Raw genomic sequence first — 20,534 nt, 5'->3', positions numbered from 1 at the left:
CTTAATCCTGGGAGGCTCTGCCGTAGCCCTAGCCCTTAGGACATAGCTGAGGACATATGGCATTTATCTGGGGGGAGGGGTGCTTTAATTAGAGCGGCTCTAAGAGCTGCTCTAATTAAAGTACTTGGAACATCATGTGAATCAGTGTCCCTGCCCTGAAAAACAATGGCAGAGGGGGTGCTTTAACTAAAGCTTGTTGAACAAGCTACACCCCACCACCATTTTTCAGTGCAGGGACACTGATACATGTGATGCTGGCGTCTGCTGGAGCGAGGTAATAACCATGCTCCAGCAGACTCAATTAATTGAGTCTGCTCTGACATGCTGTAATTACAGCACATCGCACCCTTGATGCACATGTATAGGGGCCCACTGTGAAGTGGAAACTCTGACCTGAGACAGAAGTTTCTTACACAAGAGGTTAGTGGTGGGGGTGGGAGGAGATGTAGGGGCCATGGAGGCAGGTAGGACTGTAGGGAGCAAGGCCTAGGCAACAGGACCAGCCAGCATCTGCTGGCTTCAGCTTGCTCAGTGGAGTCAGCCTCTCTTCATTGTGCGCCCTTGGGAGTTTAGCTCAGTATCCAGCAGCAGAGGGAGAAGAAGAGCAGTGCAGCTCAGACAGCTTGTGGGGCAGGGAGGAGGTGCAGAGATGGCACTTTTGTACCCTGGAGGGCAGTGGCACACAGGGCAGGGGCAGTGGCCAGCAGGGGTGTAACAGGGTGAGTTGCTGCTTCAGTAGTTTATGTGGAAGCTGCAGCTGAAATGTGGTTCAAGCCTTGATTTAAAAGCTAATGATCTGTGATAAAATAAGGATGTGCAAGGGTTAACCAGCACCCCTCCATGCAACAGCTTCCCCTGACATTGAACCTCTGGTCAGTACCAACCCCATGGCGGCTGCTCTGCCTTTCCTGTGGGTCTCACACCGGGCGCCCTACCTGGCTGCTGGAGCTGCTGAATAGAAAGTACAGAGTGGAAAGAAGGGTAGGGCAGACAGGAGGGGGAGGCATTCTCCTGCCACCTTTCTGGCTCCCCGCAACCTTAGATGCTCATGCCCATCTTGCCCACCTGTAGGTATGCTACTGTGAGGGGTGGACAGAGCAAGGGTCTGCTGGCAATGAGGATCCTCTCTGTTTGGCTCACCTATGCTGCCTGGGGGTGCCCGAGGTGAAACTCATTAAAGATAATGAGGTGCTGTTGCTATTACAGTAGCAAGGTCAGGAATGGCTTGGGGCTAGTGTGACTATTTACAGACTCTGATCCTCCCCAAAGCAGCTCCTAGCCCTAGTATCTAGGCCCTTCCTGAACCCTGTGTGTATTTTGGGGAGGGGGAGAGGCCAAGGTTGTATCTCTCCTTCAGAGAAGCTTTCAGGCAGAGTGGACTGCCCTCTCTCCTGGGCATGTACCCCACTCAGGAGCTGTACCATTGCTCATGGGGAGGGCTACAGCATGGCCCCTCTTTGGCAGGCTCTGGCTTAGAGTCCACAAGGCACACACTAGGCTTTCCTGACACTGGCCGAGTCTAGGTCTGTTCATTCCTCTGTGTGCAGGCAACCACCTTCTTGCCCCAGCTGAGTCTGGCCTATACCAGTGCCCTGATGGAAAGTAGCTGGGGGGTGGGGGGGTGCTAGGGGATGCTTCTGTTGGTAGAAGTGTGTTTACACTAGGGCTTTAGCTGACATAGGAATGTCTTCACCCTCCCCACTGATGTCCCTATGCCAGCACCAGTTTCTCAATTTTCCATGGCCTCAGGCAGGTTTGGCCAGTTCTTGGCCCTGAGGAATATGAGTGGAAAGGGGGAGTGCAGCAAGAAGAGGCAGGGAGAGCAACCTCTCTTCATGCACCTGCCCAGAGAAGGGCCGGGGGACTTCCTTTAGGTCTCTACACCACTTCTTATACCCTGCTGGGTTGCATCATAGTCCTGGGCCCTCTGGCCAAGGGAGGGGAGTGGGAGGTTGGTCTCTATTGTGGATATGAGCCCCTGCTGCTGTCAGACCAGGGATTGATGTGGGGTCAATCCCTGCTCATATTTGCTGCCACACAACAGTCCCACAAATAAGTCCCTTATTTCTGCCCCCACATACCCTGTAGGGCCTTTTGCCATCCTCCCGGAGCCAGCCCCATGGGTGGGGATGGAGTCAGGGCTGCACATTTCTCCCTGCTCCAACAGGTCTGGCTTAGGAGAGAAAAGTATCCCATACACATCCTCCCTGGGTCCAAGCATATTCCACTGGTACCTGCATCTGAACCTATGCTGGAACAACTGACTCAATCATTAGAGAATCAAATTGTCCAGAAGGCTTATTGGAGGAGGGTAAGGTGGGGTGAGGAAGTGTGTGGGGGGGAGTCGAGGGGTTTCCACAGGGGATTGGCCTGGCTTAACTCCTTCATGATGGCTGTGGGGTCAGCAGCCTGTCCACGTGGTTCCAGCCTCACAGGTAGGTGGGGAAGATGCCAGTTCTAGGAAGGACTGGGCATTCACAGGGAGCCTGGCCCCAGTGAGCCTACACCCTGGAGAGCTGTAATGTGGCAGCTAGAGACTCCCAGGGAAGCAGATAACAGGATCTGTGGCAAATGGGGACTTGCAGTCACAATCTGTCCTGTATGGTGCCAGAGGCAGCATGTCATAGTGGAGAGGTTGCATCTCTCAATAGCGGGGGCAGACAGGCTGAGCACTACACTGGGGCTACAATCTTGTCTATTTCTATAGAGAGAAGACTCATTGGACACCTTGCTGTCCATACCTCCCAGCAAGAAAAGATGAGCAGGAATGACGAGGGCCAAGAGGAGGCATTTGTGAGCAGCAAGGCTGGCAAGTCAGATGACAAAGCCACAAGGTAAGTGGCAGAGTGCCCAGAGATGCCAAGAGATGGTACTCTATGAGTCCAGGGAGTTGTGGTCCAGGGTAGGTGCCTGATTCAGGTCATGGGGCCAAATCATGGGGCAGTCAAACCCCAAACCACACAGGGAGCATATGCCAGGAGCCCTACCTGATGCCAAAATCTGTAGGATTAGGGTTGAAGGACAAATAGGAGGGCCAGTAGTTCCACTGGCCCAGCAAACCTAGAGAGAAGGGCTGGTTGGCAGGATTGACCCACCAGTCCCCAGCCATGAGAGGGAATTTTCAGGCAGAGTAGCTTATGGCAAGGCATCCTAGTTGCCAAACCATGGCCCATACCAGGCAGAAGATTCCTGGGACTTGAGGCTGCTTGGAGAAACAGTGAAGGTTTGCTTTCGAGTGAGGAGAAGAGGCTGTGGCAATTGGGGGGTCAAAGCTGTGATGGGTCACAGAAGGGACTGTGGGGTCAAAGCTGTGATGGGTGTGGGAGGCATTGAGCAGGACAGGTAGAAATGGGGTGGGTGTCAAGGCCTATAGGACCTGCCAACACAGGCTGACTTGCTCTTTCAATCCTCAGCACGAACCCTTATGCAGGGCTGGTGAACCGCCTACGTGCTTCCTGGCTCGCGGGGAAGACACGTCCCATAGAGTATCGGATCTCTCAGTTGGAGGCGCTGGGCCGATTTTTGGATGAGAAGAAGCAGTCCATCCTGGATGTCTTAGCTGCAGACTTGAGCAAGGTGAGGGGGCCTCTCTGCACAGTTCAGCCTGTTGGGATCTCCTCTATAGCATAACTGCAGGGGGCTCTTGGGTCTAGTTTCTTCTGTGCTTGGTCCCATTCCCAGAAGTATCTACCATCCATACCATCCAGTCATGTGTTTCATTCCTCTCCTCCTTTATGGAGGCGTGAACCGGATACTATGTTTCCAGGCCTGAGGCATTTTTTAGTTGGGTATTGTACCCATGTCCACGCTTTTTTGAGTTTCTGTCCATCAAGACAGGTCAGAGCAGGGCACTGGACCAAAGGAAAGTAAGGCAGGGAGAAGACCAGTCCATGGTGGAGTAAAATCTGCAGCCTGGCACCATCTCTGAAGACAGTGCTGTTCCCTCTATAGAAAAGCTGTTATTCTAGGGGCAAAAAACCCTGCAGGGTCAAGCAAGCAAAGCTGTGAACCACTTGTCAGCATTTCTTTTGTGATGAACTTGTTCTTGATCTCCCTAATGTAACACCTGCTAACAGGCGAATGACCTTCAGCTCATGTACAAACCTGAGCTTCCCCACTCCCCACCTTGGTGGCTCTGGAGTAGATCTACTCATTTACAAGGGTATGTCAAAGTGGCCTGGCCAGGCAGTACCTGACCAGTCAGTAAAGCCATCACACTTTAGGGGCTGTTACAGTCATAACGTAAGAGGAGACATGGACAGTAGGGAAAGAGATGGGTAAGGGGGCAGAATGGATGGTTTGGCACTCATGAAGCAACCCCATTATTTATAGCTGACAGACCTAGGAATGGAGGCCAAGTTCTTTTCTTATATCTAAAACTCTGCAATCACATGTTGCCCTCTGGCTGCCAACTCAAAGTCCTGAATGCTGTCACTGTATACTAACCACAATCCTCCGCTCACACCTTTGTAAAATCACATGCCACTGCTGTCATTTGACTTCTGCAGCTTTTGTGGCAGAGCCAGACCCAACATAACAAATGAATGCCCTAGGACAGAATGCTTTGGAGGAGTTTTCCTGTTAAGGTCAGCATCTTGTTAACTCTTGGGCCCACCTCTTTCCACAGCTTCCTGGCTTTTGGACAGACCTGTATGCATCAGATTTGCTTTCTCTTTGTTATTCACAAGCACAGGTTAGAGAGTAAGGCCTTTTTCTTGTGGTGGTCCAGGATGCTGTGAAAATTAATCTCTTGTTGCATCTAGCACAGTCTAGACATGCAGATGCAGTGCCATTGATGTTCTTTTGTGGTCATGATAAATCCCCTTCCTCCACTTTCACAAAGAATGCCAGGTTCATGGACTTGTTCTTCATTAACAGAATGGGCAGGAGCCTGGGAGTTAATGGAAAAATAAATAAGGGCCTCTGGTTCTTCTAGGGTCCTTGGAACAAACATATGTGTTAGCAAGTGTCTTAACTGTAAGAACCATTGCTTTGCTGAGGGTGGCAGGTCACAGCCCTGTTTCAGCATTAGAAAAGGGATGTAGCCCCTGTCATTGACCCACTGATTAACCCATTGGGTGTCTCTGCCAGGTTGTAAGGCTGACAGAGCAACCTGGCAGCTGGGTGCTAAAAAACCAATTGCCCATTAAAGCACTGGGAACTTTAAAGGAGCAGCACCAGCAGAGTGATAGGCTCCTGTAGAGGTGAGTCCACTCACTGACAGACTCCCCCAGAGGTGGAGGGAGCTAATGAGCAGCACCCACTCACCCTCTGGTTGGAGAGGGCTCCTTTGTTATGCTTCAGCCGGGGGGGGTTCTGCACATATGCACACTTCAGGGTGATCTAATTTTTGGAGCGCTACCAGCTTTGTAGTTCTATGGAAATAACTTGTCAGCAAACTGAGAAACTACTTTGGACTAGTTTTCAGAGGCCTCCAGAACAAAGATATCTCTCAAATGTTCCACCCTTTCTCCTGTACTCTAAAAGTTAGATTCACAAATGCTCACTCTGTGGACAGATTTTTGGAATAAATGCATTGTTCCTCTATCATCCCTGTAACCCCAGTGTGAAAATAGAGGGGGACATGATTAGGAACAAAATGTGCCTTGTATAGTCTCACATTCCTTTCCATTCTGTTTAGGCGCCGAAGTACTAGTCCCACTCTAGTAATGTCCGTTTTTTTCTTTATAGCCTCCTACTCATCTAAGAAAACAATGGACAAAGGAGGGTATTTGGCAGGGAACCAGGTCAAATTTCTATTGAGCAACACCATTTCAGTGATTCCATTCCTCAAGATCATCTAGCCCCAGCCTCCCCTGTAATGATGATGCTTCCTAACTATGGGCTAAAATCCCATTTAATCTTTATGAGCTTAAATGGCGCTTAGGTAGTTGTGTAAGTGCAAATGTCAGCACTTCTGTGACTTTTTCATTCCATTCTCACCTGTAGGAGAACACAATTTCCCACGTATGTATGGACCTGTCCAAAAGGAAAATGGCAGAGGAAGAAGATCCTTTCACCTTTTAGCTCAATAGCCAGTGTACTCAGAGAGCTTACTGTGCATGTGCCACAGACTTGAGGAGAGCATGGTCACACCACCTAACCATAGTTTTGGATCCACCCATGGTAATACCTGGAGTATGGTCTAGCTCAGCGCTGTCCAAATTCTAGAGGCTAGGGACAGACATTACACATAAATCGATTTAAGTGATCAGAAACTTACTTAAACCTGTAACAGAACAGACATTCAGTGCTCATAAACCAGTTTGAAAATGGCCAAAGCCGGTTTGAGATAAACCTGGTTGAATGTAGTATCAGATTTAACTGATTTGGCTCAAACTGGTTTATGCAATGTCTGTCCCAGACCCTTTGCTGGTTTAAGTTAAACCAGACTCCCCCAGCATCCCGGCATTCTGTCTGAGCAGCTCTGCTCTCTGTTCCAGTGAGCTGGGCTGGCCCCTCCCCTCTGCTGTCTAGCCAGAGCAGGGGTAGGGTATGGCCAGAAGCTGGCCTGCCATAGCCCCTGAGGTGAATTTCTCCCTTCGTCCCCCCACCGCCCCGCTGGCAAACCATGGGAACTGCAGCTGGGGTTTGCCACTCCCTGCTGCACCTCCATGGCTTGCCTGCAGCCAGGCAGGGACAGAGTTAATTCTTCCCTCTGTCCCCTCTCTCCCCTGGAGCCCCTGGGGGTTTGGCTGAAGTCTCTGCAGCTTGCCTGCAGCCAGGCATGGAGGGAATTAATTTCACAGCCTGGCCTTGGGGGGTTGGGGTGGGAGTAGGGAGAGAGGCAAGCTAGTCCCCTGTGTGGAGATCCAAGCCCTGCACCTGTGAGCCCAGAGCTAAGACCTGCAGGACCAGACTGAGAGGTGGGAAGTGTTGGCAAGGACCTGAGAATCATCACACATGTTGGAGATGTAGTTAAGGAAAGTTGCAAAAAGCTTCACCAAAAAATGCAGAGAGCTACATTTACATTATAAAGCAGAAGGTGTAAAGGGTGGAAATACCTAAACAAAGCCTTTATGAATGTCTGGCTATAAGGAGACAGTCTGTCCTCAAGATTAGTAAAACTAATTCTTGTCTTCCTGGTTTACATTTTAAGTTAGACTAAGTTGTGTATGCTGGGTTTTACTGGGCTGTATCTTAGCTTAGAGGAAGATTTTTGGTAGTTCCCTGTTGTATGCTTTGCAAACTGCTGTGTTCAATATATGCTTGCTTCAGAGAAAGGACTATTTTTCCCATCCCCACTCCTCAATCTGGCAGCAGCTGCCCTCCACCCCTTCCCCGCTGGTGGTTGGCATCTGGTGTGTTGTGCTAGCCCCTGCTAGTGCCTGGCTATGCCCCGCTCTGCTCTAGCAGGGAGGGGTGAGAGCCTTGGAGGGTGTCTTTCTTCCCTCCCCTTTGGCAGTGGCTGGCAGGCATGCTCTAGCGCCCCCGTGACTTCTGATTTGAACCACTGCAGGCATGTGGCTGCATTTTCTGATTTAACGGAGAATGTCTGTCCAGTTATTAATCAGTTTAAGCTGCACAACTTAGACTAACTTGCGAAGAGTGAATCAATTCAGGCTCAGGTTTTTTGAATATCTGTCCCTAAGTGGCTGCAAGACACATGCCTTGCAAGCCACACTGATGGGGGCCACATGCTGTGCAGGCTACACCAACATCTGTATCAACATCTTCTTTTTAACATCTTTATCAATGACGTAGACACTGGTGTCAGAAGCGTACTGGCTAAGTTCGCCAATAGCACTAAACTTTGGGGCATAGCGTCTACACCTGAGGACAGGCTAGTGATCCAGGCTGACTTGGGTAAGCTTAGTAAGTGGGCGGACACAAACCTAATGACGTTCAATATTGAGAAATGTAAGGTACTGCATCTCATGAAAATCCCCGCGCAGCATGCTTATAGGCTCGGCAGTGCTACGCTTGCTAGCACCATGGTTGAAAGAGACTTGGGGGTCATGATTGACCACAAGATGAACATGAGCTACCAATCTGATGTTGCAGCTGGCAAAGCAAACAAAACACTGGTTTGCATCCATAGATGCTTCTTAAGTAAATCTCAGGATGTCATCCTCCTGCTGTCCTCAGCCTTGGTGAGGCCGCAGCTGGAGTACTTTATCCAATTCTGGGCTCCACAATTCAAGAAGGATGTGGAGAAGCTTGAGAGACACCAGAGGAGAGCCATGCACATGATCAGAGGGCAAGAGAACAGGCCTTATGAAGAGAGGCTGAGACCCATGGGACTCTTCAGCCTGGAAAAGCTCAGGCTCAGGGGTGACCTGGTGGCTGTATATAAGGGGTGTGCATCAAGATCTGGGAGAATGTCTGTTCACTAGAGCACCCCAAGGAAAAACAAGGACCAATGGTCATAAACTCCTCCAAGACTGTTTTAGGCTGGACATAAGGAAAAATGTCTCTACTGTCCGATTCCCCAAGACCTGGAACAGACTCCCTCCAGAAGTGGTGAAGGGACCTACTCTGGATTCATTCAAGAAATGTTTGGATGTTTATCTTGCTGGGATCCTTTGACCCCAGCTGACTTTCTGCCCCTGGGACAGAGGGCTGGATTTGATGATCTTTGAGGTCCCTTCCAGCCCTAATGTCTATGAAATCTATGAAACATAAGCCACAAGCTCTCCAGGGCATACACTGCATGGGTGCCCCCTCATAGCATTATGTGTGTGCATGTTCCCTGGCTGTACTGCATGCCTGGCTTTCCTGGCCTTACCCTCAGCTCCTTGCACATGGGGTCCCTTGCTGCCAGCGGGGGGCAGGGCCAGGAAGTGGAAGTCAGAGGGCGAGCCAGGAGACCCTGGGTGCTGCTGCTATGCAAGGCATGTGTGGGAAGTGGTGCCTGGGTGGGAGCCTGGGGACCACAAATTAACCACTTATAGGCTACATGCACAAGTAGCTAGAGCACTGTGCTAGGAAGTAGGAGAGGCAGGTGCAGATGCAAGTGCCCTAACCACTGCATCATTAAATTAAAAGGTAAGAGGGGCCTCATCTGGCATCAAGCAAGCAGTACTCATATTTTTTTCTGCGATTGTAGCTTCATAGTGTTCTGTGAGTACCCAGGCCATCTCTTCCACCTGGAGCCTACCGAGCATGCTGAGAAGGGAAGTGCAGGTCCATCTCATCTACCCCTAGCTAGACACCCGGTTGTTGTATCAAAGAAGGATACCAGGTTAGGCTGACATGATCTAACTTTGGTAAACCCAAGTTGTATTTAACCCATTTTCCATATACACCCATGCCTTTCTTTTTTCTTCCACTTTTTTTTAGCATCATGCATGCATGCTGTTGGACTTTCACAAGTGCTGACTTTAATATGACTTTTGGAAAGGTTTCCTGAACTGAATGAAACTCACATTTAAACTCTTCTCATCCCCCCACCACCTCACCCCTGGCGGGGGCTGAATGACATGTGGGTATACTATCATAGTAGTTCTCAATCTTTTTAGATTCTAAGCAGCCCTCTATATTTTTTTTTAACTTGGTACCACACAGTTGAGAACTACTTTGTGCTATTTCAGTTTCTCTCAATGGTTCGCAACTGGAGTAATGCTGCCATAGCCAGGTGGAACTACTCTGTGCACCTCATACAGCACCCCTGAAAGGGCCTTGCAGCACCCCTGAATGTCATGGCAACCCCATTTGAGAACCATCATACTATCAGTATGGACATAGTCTTTTTGCTATAATGGGAGAACAGGATATTAGCTTGTGATGGTGCTCGGTACCTGAAGTCTCTCTCTCTATATAAATACATATTTAAATTAAAGCTTATATCCAAACCCCAGATTGTAACACATGAAACCCCACCCTCTAATTAGGCAAAGGACAGGCAGGTAAACGCAGAACACCTTATTCAATTCCTTTAGTAGTACCAACACTCACACACTAATCCTCTAAGTACAGAAAAACAAATCAGTGACGCGCATACCAGACTCACAAGACATTACTCACTACCCCTGTGGGGTGTTTCTCTCCTATTTACCTTTGATCTTTTTTCTAGTTGTCAACACCTCCTCCTTTTTGCTTTGTCTCGTCTTATGCTGTTACCAAGTTTGGGCACCTTTGTCAGAATAGAACAGGCTCAAAGTTTCCTCTCACCTGTCAGTTGCAACTGTGTTGAACCCCGGGGAACCTAGATGCCTCCATTCTTAGAGAGTGAAGAAGCAGCTCAAAACAGTTCTCTGGTGGTCCTTGGAAGACCACCTAGTTATACAAACCTACCCTTCAGTAATAGTGGAGCTCCTGAAAAGGAAGTTTTCTCTTCACTTCTGCCATCTGGTCTAGTACTGACTTGCCAGTACTTAGCTTTTCTAGCAACCTTCTAGCAACCTTCCGCATTTACAGACTTCCTGGTCACTGCAGGAGAGTTAAAAAAAAAATCACTGACACTTTAGCTTTTTGTTTACCTATTTGTTTCAGGGGCTTCTGGGAAATCAATATGCAAAACCTACAGGAGGTGTTATAGTTCACTAGCTGTCATCCACATAACTAGAGCTGCAGCAGGGGTGATGTGTAGGGGTAGACGTGGCGGTGCACCCCCTACAAAAAGGCACCGCTGACATTGTTGGCGGTGCCTGTAGGCGGTTGCCACTCACCCCCCACCCCACCGCCGGCAGCATCTGCAGGTGGTCAGTGATCGCTGCTGGCCACTCCCAATGCTGCCAGCGGCATCTGTGGGTGGTTGCTGACACCTGCTCAGTGCTCGCCACTGACAGCTCCGGCAGCATCTGCGGGAGCTTCTGCTTACCACTGCCACACTCCTGCTGCCGCACTCCTGGTGCTGCCATGCCCACCCGGCTGCTGGGGGCATGTGTCGTTCATGACCTGGAGCATTTCACTTAAGACAGTGTTAATTTTCTGTGATGAGTACTCAGGCTCTGTTTAAGTGGTCAAGTGGCTCAGGCCTTGTTAATTGACTCCTGGCCTTCTTCAACAGCACTGAAGAGTTTTACAATATTTTCCAGCAGACAGAGACTTTAAGGGCTGTCTCATGGATAGTAATGCCTGTATTCAGCAGGTGCCTCAATACAGAAAATGGCATTTGCCTGGGCAGACAGAATAGGATTATTGCTCTGTTAGATATCTGATGAGCATGCCTAGGAATGACTTCAAAAGGAATATACATGATATCAAAATTGTTGTACATGATCCAGATTTACAGGCCAAGTTTTGAAGTTCATCCAGATATGATGAAGTTTTGAAGTTCATCCAGATATGATGTGAAGATAGCAAATATGGAGTTGTGAAAGCCTAAATCTTTAAGTAGATACTGTAAAAAGATTTTCTCAGCCTTTGGGGAAAAATATCAGCTTTTGGGCAAAGCTGAGCATGAAGTCTGTCAACCCAAAGGCTTTTTCTCTTCAGATCATAAGTGTGGGCATAGTAACAAGGTAACAAGCTTGCATAGCAAGCTACTCTGCATGCTTCAGTAATGCAGCATATACATACTGATCACTGGGTTCAGTAAACACCGGCATATGTGAATAAGAAGAACAAAGGGATACATTTTATTGTGGAGCAGTAGGCAATCTCTGCAGACCCTTGGTCTGTTTCTCTAACCAATTAGTATAACTGAGGGACCATCTCCCAATTCCCAACTTCTTTAGTCTTCTAAGTAATGGAGTGTCTCTAACTTACAACTTTTATCACTGCAACACTTAAAACAGTGGTTCTCAATCTTTTTTTTTTAGATTCAAGGCACCCCGCATTAGACTCAGGGCTTCTCTCCTTAGTCTCAAGACACTCCACAGAAAATGCCAGCTCTTCATTTTCACTCATTTTTTGACTACAGAAAATACTAGAGCAGTGGTCACTAACCTGGATATCCCGATCTAGAGGTAGATCTTGGAGCCTCTTTTGGTAGATCCTGGGCTGGTGGGGGAACAGCTGGGTGTGCACACATATGCACACCTGCTGCCCCTCACCCTAGCAGATAAATCTGTGGGGAAGGGAAGAGGTGGGGGGCAGATCAAGGCCCCCATTGTGAGCGGTTGACTGTGCGGCCCAGCCAGGAGCAGGGGAAGGTAAGTGGGGCCCCAGCCCAGCTGGGTGGTGGGAGGATTGGAGCCTAGGGGTACTCTTCCAGGGCCACAGGGGGCTCCCTCCCCATCTCTGTGGGGGTGGAGGTGGCAGAGGCTGCTGCCACTGCACCTTGAGTCCCCCTGCAGCTGGCCATGTGCGGGCATGGCTCAACTCAGCAGCAGAGACTCACGTGGGGGCAGCCCCAGCCCAGCCAGGTCTGGGAAGATCTGGTCGTCCAGGGACGTGTTGGTGGGGAGGGGCTCCCGCTGCTGGACACAGCCCAGTGGAGGCCCTGGGGGTCTGTTCCCCCCCACCTGTGCCTCATTTTTGGAAACTGGTGCATGTGGAATGCAGGGTGAGCCAGGGTGTTCTTCAAAGCTGGACTCCCAGGCAAGGGATGGAGTCTGCCTGCATATGCCTTGGTGCCCACAGTGAGCCCTCCACTCTTCTAGGAGTTCAGGCTTTATGATGCTGCTGTGTGTGTAGTGGGGAGTCAGTGTTAGTGGGGAGCCAGCAGCCTCTAGATTAGCACAGCATTGGCCGAGACAAAGCAAGGTGACCATTAGTCTTGAGGACAGTACTGTGGTTGCCTGCTCATAGAGTGCCTCCCCCAGCTACCCCAAGCTGTCTGTATCTGTGCCATTCTGGTGCACCAGAGTCTGTGGGGATTGCTGAGTGGAGCTGAGTCACTCTTAGGGGTGGGAGAGGTGCCCACAGCAGGGTTGGTGCCAACATTGCTTTGTGCCTGCAGCCACCCTTCGAGGGAGAATTCTCTGATATTCTCCTGGTCAGGAATGAGGTCAACTATGCAATCAACAATTTGTCTGCCTGGATGAAAGATGAGCATGTGGAGAAAAACCTGGTAAGGGAGGGCATATCCCTGCTGCTGAGCTGGCAGGAGGTGGAGGGACATGCCTGGGGGTAAGTTAGAAGACTACTCCTGACATTGTGGCTTTTTCCTTACCTCAGGTGGTTCAGCTGGACTCAGCCTTCGTCCGCAAGGACCCCTATGGGGTGGCACTAATCATTGGGCCCTGGAACTACCCAATCCACCTGCTCCTGGTGCCAATGATTGGGGCCATTGCTGCTGGTGAGTCAGGTGCTAAGCCCAGCAAGGAACCACTTCCCCAGTGATGGGTTAGGGTGCTGGGATCCAGGTGATGGCACAATGTCTCTGAGCTACACAGTGACATCCTGCCTGGCCTCTCCCCAGGTAACTGTGTCATCATCAAACCCTCTGAGATCAGCAAATATTCTGAGGCACTCATAGCTGAGATGCTGCCCAACTACCTGGACAAGGTAAGGAGCTGTGCCTTACCCTGGCATCCATGTCCTGATCTGAACCCCTTCCTCATATATCCTGAGACAGGCAGAAGGGTGTGGGATAAAGTGGGAACCAATATGCCCTCTCTTCCCTTGCAGGACTGCTTCGCTGTGGTGACTGCTGGTGTGGAGGAGACTACAAAGCTGCTGGAGAACAAGTTTGACTACATCTTTTTCACTGGTATGATGCAAGTAATCCCACATCCCCTACCCCAAAGATGCCTTCACTTCCACTCCAAAAGGGGCATCATTCAGACTTTCTGCACCCCTGCTCCCAGTCCAAGCAGCACAGGGACAAAGTCTGGGTCAGGGAGCCAGTGCCCTCATTGCTGCTCTGACTGACCAGAAGGGGTTGTTCCAAGAGAGAGATGTCCAGCTGGATGACAGAGATGAAGGGGTGACCTCAGGGACATTGTGTAGGGAAGAGACAGATATAGAGTCCTTCTTACTCCTGGAAGAGACTGCAATTACCTGCATCTTATACTAGTCCCAGTCCCCAAGCCCCCTGTCAGGCTGATAGCAGGATCTCTATCCTCATGCATTTCCTCCTCCCCTACAGGCAACCCCAGAGTGGGCAAGATCATCATGAAAGCTGCAGCCACGCACCTGACACCAGTGACTCTGGAGCTGGGGGGCAAGAACCCCTGCTATGTGGCTGACCAGTGTGACCTGCAGAATGCAGCCAACCGAATAGTTTGGGGGCGCTTCTTCAATGCAGGGCAGTCCTGCATTGCACCTGACTATGTGCTGTGCACCCTGGAGACACAGGAAAAGTTACTGCCTGTCCTGCGCCGTGCCATCAATGACTTCTATGGGGCCGAGCCCAAGGAGTCACCTGACTACGGTCGCATTATCAACGACAAGCAATTTGAGCGCTTGCGGGCCTTGATGAATGGTGGACGTGTGGCCATTGGGGGACAGACAGATGCGAAGGAGCGGTACATTGGTGAGGGACACTAGATTGGGGACACAGGCTTTTGGGGAGTGCTCAGGTCTGGCTGACAGGGGTTCTCCTGTATTGAGGAAGTAGGCAGAGCAGAGGCACCTCCATGTAAGAGGTCTGGGGTAACTGGGGAGAAAAGAACAGGGGAGCTACAGTCCCAGGGCATGGCCATGATGGGAAGGACACTGCATGCCCCCGTGATTGTGGTGACCCCTTCCCTCCTTCTGCAGCCCCCACAGTGCTGGTGGATGTGTCAACTTCAGCACCCATCATGCAGGAGGAAATATTTGGGCCCATCTTGCCCATTGTCACTGTGGCCAACTTGGAGGAAGCCATCGACTTCATCAATGCCCGGGAACGACCGCTGTCCCTGTACGCCTTCTCCTGTGATAACAAGGTATGGAGGAGGGGTTGAATGGAGGAGAGGGCAGGGCAAGTGTATAGAGTCAGTTCTCATCCTGGATAACATTTTACTGTGGGGCCCATGGCTCATGCCATCACTGGCTTTTCACCCTTTCTCACCAGGTGCAGGAAAGGCAGCGTAGGCAGGTGACCCAGCCCTGGGGTTCATCTCCATAGGAAAGCAGCTCCACTTTGTCTCAAGATGGAGACTGACTAGTTGGCAGCAGGGCAACCCTCTGTGTATGCTTTGGCCAGTCTAAGAGTAGGTCGTTTGGGTGTCATTTTGTTTCAGCTGCCCTGGAAGCCTTCAGGGTTGGGAGCATAGTCCTGCCCTCTTACCTCCCCTCTGGGCATTATGCACATACTGGTATCCAGCAGGCACTACTCTGATGCTCACAGTTCCTGGGCTGTGCCTGCTCAGCACTCCATGCTAGGATTTATACCAGTCAGATTGCACTGGCTAAGCATGGATTTCGGTGGCAACAGAATGGCTTTTGGTCATGTGGGGGTGCAGGTGTAGGAGAGAGGTTAGGGGTGTAAACTGCATCTATGGGTTTGGGGCGGGGGCTGGACTGGGGGTCCCTCATGTGCTTTGTTTCTCTGGCAGGTGATACACCAGCTGCTGGACCGGACGAGCAGCGGTGGTTTTTGTGGCAATGACACCCTGATGCACGTTGCGCTGGTTTCATTGCCCTTTGGTGGGATTGGTATGTTTGGGCCCCCTTGCCCATATTGCCAGTGCTTGTTTTTATTTATCCCTGACCCATTGCTTCAGTCTAGGGCTGATCCCCTTTCACTCCTCTTCTCCTGTCAAAGGCCCAGCAGCAGACTAAGCGTGAGAGACCACCCTTACATGGGGTGTGTTCTGGGGCTGGAGGGTCAATGTCCTGTGGTACTAGAGCATAATGCTTGGTGAGAGGGCTGTAGACCATCGGAGTCTAGATCTAACCTGCTTTGGCCATTGTTGACCTGAGTGACAGAGAGGCCTGGCTCTGCATATCCACATGTTGAACCCACTCATGGGATGGTGACATAACACTGGGCCAGGTAGCTGAGAGCATGGTGTGATGTGGCTATTGGGATTGCATGGAAGCCGGATTTGCTAATCAGTTGAAACACTGTGGGGGCAGGGGCAAGGCTTAGGTGCCGAAGGCCAAGCAGACTTCCCTCAGAGCCTTTCCAAGTGACCTGTCTAACCCAGCAAGTTCCGAGTCATCCCTGCCTCTCAGCTATCTTGGAGTACATTCCTTGGTGTTCCTGTCTGTGTCCCAGCCTTGGTAGGCCTAGTCCCAACCCTGTGACTTTCTCTTCTCCTGGGAGACATGCCATTCTCTGCCTTCTTTGACCAAAGGGAGGCTTTAACTCCTTCTCACCCAGTAGGTAGCATAACAAAGTGGTTGGGCATACTGAGTCACGCCTATTGTACAGAAAGATGACAGAACTACACATTTTACCATGTTCTTGGAGTAGTATTTGAGTCAGGCTTTGTGTTGCAGGGAACAGCGGGATGGGAAAATACCATGGCAAGTTCAGCTTCGACACCTTCAGTCACCACCGTGCCAGCCTTCTACGTAACGCAGGCCTGGAGGCGATCAATCGGGTGCGGTACCCACCCTACAGTGACCAAAAGATGGCATTGCTGATCGCTGCCTTTGGGGTCAAGCGCAGGGGGGGCTGCACTCTGCTGTGAGCATGGGAGCGGCTCAGCCCACCCCACAGGCAGCACACACCTACCCACAGGCTCCCTGACTGCATAGGTTGAGGGAAGGGGCTTCTGCAGCGAGCCACACTGACAAGAAGGTCTGGACTCCTCCTTCACAGAAACTCAGCTCCCTCCTTCCTTACTCCTCGGAGAAGGGGGGAAACAAATCTTCTCCTTTCCAGGCCCCGTCCTTTCCTGAAAGCTCCTGCTTCTCCCACCCCACCTGGGTCCTGACCCATCTCCAGCTGCTCAGGCCAGCAGGACAGGAATTTCCTTGACTCTTAGAACTGCCTCCCCACCCACCTCCCCCTGGAGTCTTGCCCCACTGGCTTGGTTGCTGGGAGTGGGCAGATCAGAAATGCCAAAGCACCTTCTCAAGGCATGTCCTTGTCTTGCAGAGACAATGAGCCCGTGACCACCAGGGAGCTGTCCCAGGCCAGCATCCCACTGGCTGCTACAGCATGGCTCTTGGGACAGCTCTGCATGTCCAAGGGGACAAACGATGCTGACCCCAGTGTCCTGCTCTGAGACTAGTTGACCCAGGGGAGGGGGGCTGTTAGGAAGTTTGGGTCCCAATCTGCACCCTTCTCTCCCTGGTTGACTACACCCACCTAGTAACTATGCCCCCTGCCTAGGGAGCTACCTAAAGTTTGGCAAGAGAAAAGGATTTTTGTGGGCCACTCACAGTGTGCAGACTGATTTCTCAGCCTTTTTAGGGCAAACCTGCCCCTTGCTGCTGATTGGCCCAGAGTGGTTGATTGTCCATCATGATTCCCTCTCAGCCAATCAGCAGCAAAGGGTGGGTGGACACTATCTTGGCTGCTCCTCTTCATGTGGGTGGCATCACTTCACTGGCAGAGTACGAGGATGGGCTTTAGTGGCTGTGAAGTCTGCTGGCTACTCCCACTGGGGAGCCAGCATTTTATTTTTAGTAAGTTTTTTTCTTGATTTCACAGACAGTGCTTGATTTCATGAAATCTACAAAATCACAAACTAAGTCGGGTCCCTACCCATGCCAGGTTTTCTTCCTACTTCCACCACCATGCTCTACTTTAGGTACCATCTCTTCTCCTGCATCCTGCTCCATGCTCTGCCCTGTATGTTTTGCTTAAGTAAAGATTCTGCATTGAATTCTCCTGTCTGGTCTCCCCCTGTGACTCCTTCACCCTCCAGACCTCAGCTCAGCTCAGCTGGCTGGAGGTCAGAGTGGAGGCTCAGGAACTGGCACTGGTGATTGTATCCAAAGCTTCCAAGTCAGGGCTTCTACCTCTACCTGTTGTAATTAAGCAGCTTCTGGGAGAAGCAAAGGACCTGCAGTCAAGTGCAGGGAAGCAGTGATAGAATAGATGAGGAGCTGTGTCTGGGGTCAGGGACCACCAGCAGAGTGCAGGGATAGCAGAGGGGCTGCACATGGCGGTTATAAAGAGTGCTAGCAAGGCTGCAGACCCTTGGGTTGGGACATAGGAGGCCAATTCAAAACCTGCTCTGGACTCCACTGCACCAAAATAGTTCCTGTGTTTCCAGTTTTCTTTTTAAATGGGTTTATTTAGCTGGCTCAGTGAGATGTCCTTCTGAGAGAGGGTTCAGTACATACTGGTACAATCATTTTCACATCTCCTGTGGTACAAACCGCAAGTTTCAACTGGTCCAGAACATGGCTGCTTGTCACACAAGTACATGTTTCTAGAAATGCAACTGCAAAGTTACCTTTCATAAGGTACCTTTACTGTAGCACAAAGATGTGACAGTGATGAGGCAGGGGCAGGGAGGATGTGGGTATCTAATACAAGCCAGGCTCCTTAGCTCACATCTGCATTGCACCTACCTGACTTTACCAGTAACACCAGCCTTCATTCTGGAGCCCAGTCTGGCCTCGTGCAGAGGGAGCACTATGCTCCCTGGATTACTTCCACCAGCAGTTTGCTCACTGCTAATTTCAAGGCACTTGCCCTGAAGGGGTGCAGATGTCACTTGGTCTTCACTGTGGGACTGTGTGAGCCCACTTCTGATAAGACAGCAGCATCAGCCAGCAAACAGCTCCACATGACTGAGCCAGGGCTAGGCTCTCAGCTCCCAAACCCCTTCACATATACCCTCCCCCAACCATAAACACGCACATAGTCTCACCATTCCCCATTCAGCAACAGCCAGCCTTTTACTGCTTTCTCAGTCACACACATAACTCTTGCCTTACCAATTCCTTCTGCTCATTTGGTCATAACCACTCTCACTACCTTTGCTAGCAGCTGCCTAGTTACAAATCCCATAACCTCACCCTCCCAGCCAGTCAGACATACCTGATATCACCCATTTTTCAGCCAGTTTTAAACAACCCTCATATGCTCAATTCCCCACCTATCTAATATAAACAACTGGATTTACTGCATATATTATCCAACCACCCAGTCTCAAAATTACCCCCAGTTGCCTCCCCTGATATTCCTGCGACCCATTACAAACACCCCTGGTACTTCACCCACTTCCATGTGCCCCATCACAAACATGTTTCTTTTCTTTACTTATTCCCGCTACCTAGTTATTAACCATCCTTTTGCCTCCCCAAGAACTCTGCCCCCCAATAACTGGTGTTCTGCTGCAGGGTGCCCTTCTTCACACCAGTTCACAAGGACCCTGAACCTTCTCCCTTCCCTCACCCAGTGACAAAACCCACCATATTTTACCTTCACCTCTGCCCACTGGCAAACATTTTTATGGCCACAGAACTCCACAAATGGATTTACCACATATATTCCCCACCTATCTAGTCACATTCACCTTGGGTGTCCACCCATCCCTAATTGGGTGGGACGGTCCTGAAATCTGAACATCAAGTCTTGGTCCTGTGCTGAATGACTCTGGGACAGCACTTGTCCTGGAGCCCTAGTATCGTGCAAGGATTCAGGTTCTCCATTTGCCACAGAAAAACATGGGTTTCCCCTTGCAGGCTCCCCTCAGTCTGCAAGGGGCTGCTTGCGGCTGAGGGGAGTTGGACATGGGTGCCATGTGTATGTGTGCATGCACCCATCTGCACGTGGCCGGGAATACAGCCAGGCAGCTGTGGAGAGCAGCTCTCTACAGGTAAGTCTATGGGTGGGAGGGGGCACATGCCCCCCAGATTTGTGTGTGGGGTAGGGGCAGATGCAGGCTGCCCACTGCAGGCTCAGGGCTCCCTACCTTGCTGTTCTCCCCTCCAGGAGCCCTGCCTCACCATAGCAAGGCACCCCCTGCCTGTCTGGAAGCAGTGGGGATAGTGGTGGCATGGAGTTGTGCCCCCATGGCTGCTGGGTGGGCAGGGGGCACCTCACCATGATAGTGCAGGGCTCCCAGGCGGAGGGCTGTAGGGTGGGGAGCCCCAAACCCACAGTGGGCAGCCTGCATCCTCCCACAGGCTCTCCTCCTGCCGTACCACTGGGCGGGGTGGGACGTGGGCACGTGTTCTGCCTTTCCATTTTGAAAAGGTAGTTACCCTACAATCACCCCATTGCCTCCCTTATCCCCACTCAAATCAGTCAACCAGCCCATCCCTTCACACATCCCCAAATAGTCCTGTTGTCTTTCCAGTCCCCTCAAAATACCCCATGGCAAAGATTCACAAGACTTCACTTACCTCTCCATCAGTCACAAAGACCCACATCCATCCTCCAGCGGTCCAAACAAACACACTCATCGTCTTGCCCATCACCTCTCAGATCATTTACAAAAAATTTTTTGCCTTCCCATCTCTCCACTCTAAAAAAAATTCATTCTCCCCTAGCTCCTCACCCAGTCACAAACACCTTACTGTCTCACTCTACTCCACTCTTGTCCAGTCACAACCACCCCTTCACCACCACCCACTCAAAAATATCTATTCCCTCACTTTTCCTCTGCCCAGGCACCAATATACTTCTCAGCCATCCCCCCAATCCAGCCACAAGCAACCTTTTTACCCCCTACACTCATCACAGTCACTCCCACTTCCTCACCCATCTCCCACCCAGAAATAACCTCTCCCTCGCCCTATCTACCAGCAGGCATTGGGGAAGTCCCTGTTCCCCTGAGCACTACCAGGAGTGACCAGGAATAACGGTCACAAGCTGGCAGAGGGTAGATTTAGGCTAGATATCAGGAGGTGCTACTTCACTGTCA

At 50.8% G+C, this 20,534-nt stretch overlaps 1 protein-coding gene across 2 annotated transcripts in view; it reads left to right on the top strand.

Annotated features, from left to right (window-relative positions):
- The window catches only part of LOC109318229 (aldehyde dehydrogenase family 3 member B1-like), a 30,877-nt gene extending 13,340 nt beyond the window's left edge, over positions 1-17,537 (top strand). The window contains exons 1-11 of one of the 2 annotated variants that reach the window (XM_019547344.1): positions 2,181-2,311; positions 2,708-2,834; positions 3,414-3,576; positions 12,788-12,898; positions 13,006-13,126; positions 13,250-13,335; positions 13,459-13,540; positions 13,919-14,305; positions 14,533-14,699; positions 15,312-15,411; positions 16,201-17,537. In XM_019547344.1, coding sequence (XP_019402889.1) covers positions 2,758-2,834; positions 3,414-3,576; positions 12,788-12,898; positions 13,006-13,126; positions 13,250-13,335; positions 13,459-13,540; positions 13,919-14,305; positions 14,533-14,699; positions 15,312-15,411; positions 16,201-16,394 — 1,488 coding nt within the window. In that variant the 5' untranslated portion in view covers positions 2,181-2,311; positions 2,708-2,757 and the 3' untranslated portion in view covers positions 16,395-17,537. Of the gene's footprint in view, positions 1-2,180; positions 2,312-2,707; positions 2,835-3,413; positions 3,577-12,787; positions 12,899-13,005; positions 13,127-13,249; positions 13,336-13,458; positions 13,541-13,918; positions 14,306-14,532; positions 14,700-15,311; positions 15,412-16,200 lie in introns of those variants that run through there. The other variant, XM_019547343.1, reaches the window with a different exon arrangement.
- Positions 17,538-20,534: the final 2,997 nt, after the last annotated feature.

The sequence above is a fragment of the Crocodylus porosus genome, unplaced genomic scaffold (assembly GCF_001723895.1).
Source record: "Crocodylus porosus isolate Cpor-Errol unplaced genomic scaffold, CroPor_comp1, whole genome shotgun sequence".
Lineage (NCBI taxonomy): Eukaryota > Metazoa > Chordata > Crocodylia > Crocodylidae > Crocodylus > Crocodylus porosus.
The sequence above is the reverse complement of the archived record's forward strand: the minus strand, read 5'-3'. Positions and strand labels throughout refer to the sequence as shown.